General features: G+C 38.0%; 1 protein-coding gene across 1 annotated transcript in view; it reads left to right on the top strand.

The window, feature by feature from the left end:
- The window catches only part of batf (basic leucine zipper transcription factor, ATF-like), a gene marked incomplete at both ends in the record, with an annotated part of 4,272 nt that extends 2,883 nt beyond the window's left edge, over positions 1-1,389 (top strand). Inside the window, one exon of the mRNA XM_080831971.1 lies at positions 1,186-1,389. Within this exon, the coding sequence (XP_080688097.1) occupies positions 1,186-1,389 (204 nt within the window). The remainder of the gene's footprint in view (positions 1-1,185) is intronic.
- Between the last annotated feature and the right edge of the window lie 1,031 nt (positions 1,390-2,420).

The following is a 2,420-nucleotide window of genomic DNA, read 5'->3' as shown; positions in this document are numbered from 1 at the left end:
TTTAGGAGATTTTAGCTTTTGTATCTTCAAGCTCATAGAGAGTCAAGACTTGTTGCATGACTTTCACCACTACCTTCCTTTCTGTGGCTTTCTTTTTTCTGATACAGATAGAAAGCAAGCTTGTTTTAATTAGATCTTCAGGAGCTGGCGTATTCAGTGTTTTTTGTCTGTCACCGTGTCATGGCCACACTTGATAAACAGGAAACTGAAATTTCCCTCCTTGTGACATGTTTCCTGAGTTGTACTTTTTCTGAAGAATTGGTTTTTCTCTCACTCCCTTTCTCATTCGCTCTTCAGTGTTAATGAGGCCTGGTTGTAGATTGTGGGCCGTGGGCGCAGGAAGGGAGGTTTAGTTCGTCATTTCTTGTAAAAGCTCTGTCACTGTCGTGGGCTGTATTTGGCTTTCTGACGCGAATGCCGGGGCTTACCCAGGCCTATCTGTGACAGTAAGGTTAGGGCCTGCACGTACCATTTCCCCAGGCTCCTATCACACAAAAACACACGCAGCCTTTTTACAGAAGTTCCCCCCCACACAGCCCTGTCTTTCCAACACCTCCGAAAACACAGTAGTGCTCCCTTAAATGCTATTGAATATCTAATGAGCTGATAGTTTCATATTACATTAACATGAAACTCAAAAATGCAATGTAGTGCAGATGGTAACATGAGGTGAGGTACTTCTGTGTTAAAACTGATAGTAAAGTGGTGAAGTTTAAATAATTCCTTTTAATCTTAATTTTATTATCTCATTTTCCATTAAGTACACATTACACTAATTACACATCAATGTGATGTAGGAAAACAGTAATAATATTAAAGGAATATTTTGCTACAAGAGGCATTTCACTTTCACACATCAGAGTGCATAAGGCACTTCCTAGTTGGTGAAATGCAAAAGCTACACAGATCTCAACAATACAAGAATTTATAAGGATTCATTTATTATCGATAGATTGCCATATTTAGAGGAGTTAGAGAGTTTACCAACCAGGGGTAGTACAAAATACATTGTGAGACTTTTTTCTGATCAATTCAATTAATGTATACCTATGGTCAACTTCACATTTAGTCAGTGGATATGTATCATGATTTATGTATTTTTTAATCAAGCGTATGATTTTAAAGAGTATCAGAACTCACTAACCCTTTCTGTGTTATGTCTGCATGTTGATGGATGTACACCAGGAGAGTGAAAACCTGGAAAAGGAGAATGCTGCCTTGAGAAAAGAGGTGAAGAGGCTGAGGGAGGAAGCAAAGTATCTGACCTCAGTCCTGAACAACCATGAACCTGTGTGCACCGGCCTGAGCTCACCCTCTTCAGATCTGCTTTATGGCTCTCATCATGGTGGCTTCCACCAGCACATTGCAGTACAGCACTACCCACTCTGACCGAGATTGAACTTGGATGCAAAAAAGAGGCTTTAACTGAGCCACTTAAGACATTGTTTTGGATAAGTGTCCATCTGAAATGACCTGTTTTCACAACTTGACAACTGATGAGTGTACTTCTAGAACTAGTGCTTCTGCAATTGAGAAAACAAACCATGGTTTACAAGTTTTTACAGAGAAATGAACAGGTTCTCTTAAAAGAAATGAATGTACAAAAAAATGATTGTATGCATGAACATAAGTGTGTACAACTTATTAGACAACTTACACCTCTACTGTGCAATTGTGATTGTTAATGACAAAATACAATAATAGCATATTATGTCACTTATATGTGCGCGTATAGCTATTTGTGTACCTTTTGTGAAATATGTTGGCTCTCCATTTGGCTGCAGAATGTAATGCTCCTTTTTTTATTTTTTAAAAGGTGTCTGGTGTGTCTTTGCATGTTTTCTGTTTAGATTTTTCATCCCAATATCAAACAAGTGAAGGCAAAACACGGATTTTGCTTTAAGAAGGATCCTAAACCAATATTTTTGTCAAATCCAGTAAATTGATCCTTAACATTGTGGCTTATACCGGACTATAAACAATTCTAGCTCTCAGCACGTTGCTTCAGGAGTACCAAAGTGGAGGGGTGTAGTGTGATTGTCTGTTAGTGTTTAGGTCAAATAACAGCATTTCGCCAGAATCGTGGACTGCACCTTTTGGATAAGCAAACAATTGTTTTACAGGTCTGTGTTGAAGGTAACCATTTAAAATGTTATTTTCTGCTTTGTATCATATTCTAGTCCCTTTTCAAAGTTTAAATGTAAATTCATGTATCGTGTTTTTTCCTCAAGAGTTGCTCTCTAGGCATATAGCCTAGACTACAATCTAAACTAGAAAATGCATTTCCTGAAGGAAATACCAGTGCATGAAATGCAAAGGTTAAGAAAGGAAGAAGAAAAGAAAGAAGAGTGAAAGAAGGAAAGAAGAAAGGAAAGAAGAGTGGGAGAAGGAAAGACAAAATGAAAGAAGAGTGAAGAAAG

Source organism: Sprattus sprattus (assembly GCF_963457725.1).
Source record: "Sprattus sprattus genome assembly, chromosome: 2".
Lineage (NCBI taxonomy): Eukaryota > Metazoa > Chordata > Actinopteri > Clupeiformes > Clupeidae > Sprattus > Sprattus sprattus.
This window is presented reverse-complemented; position numbering and strand designations above follow the sequence as displayed.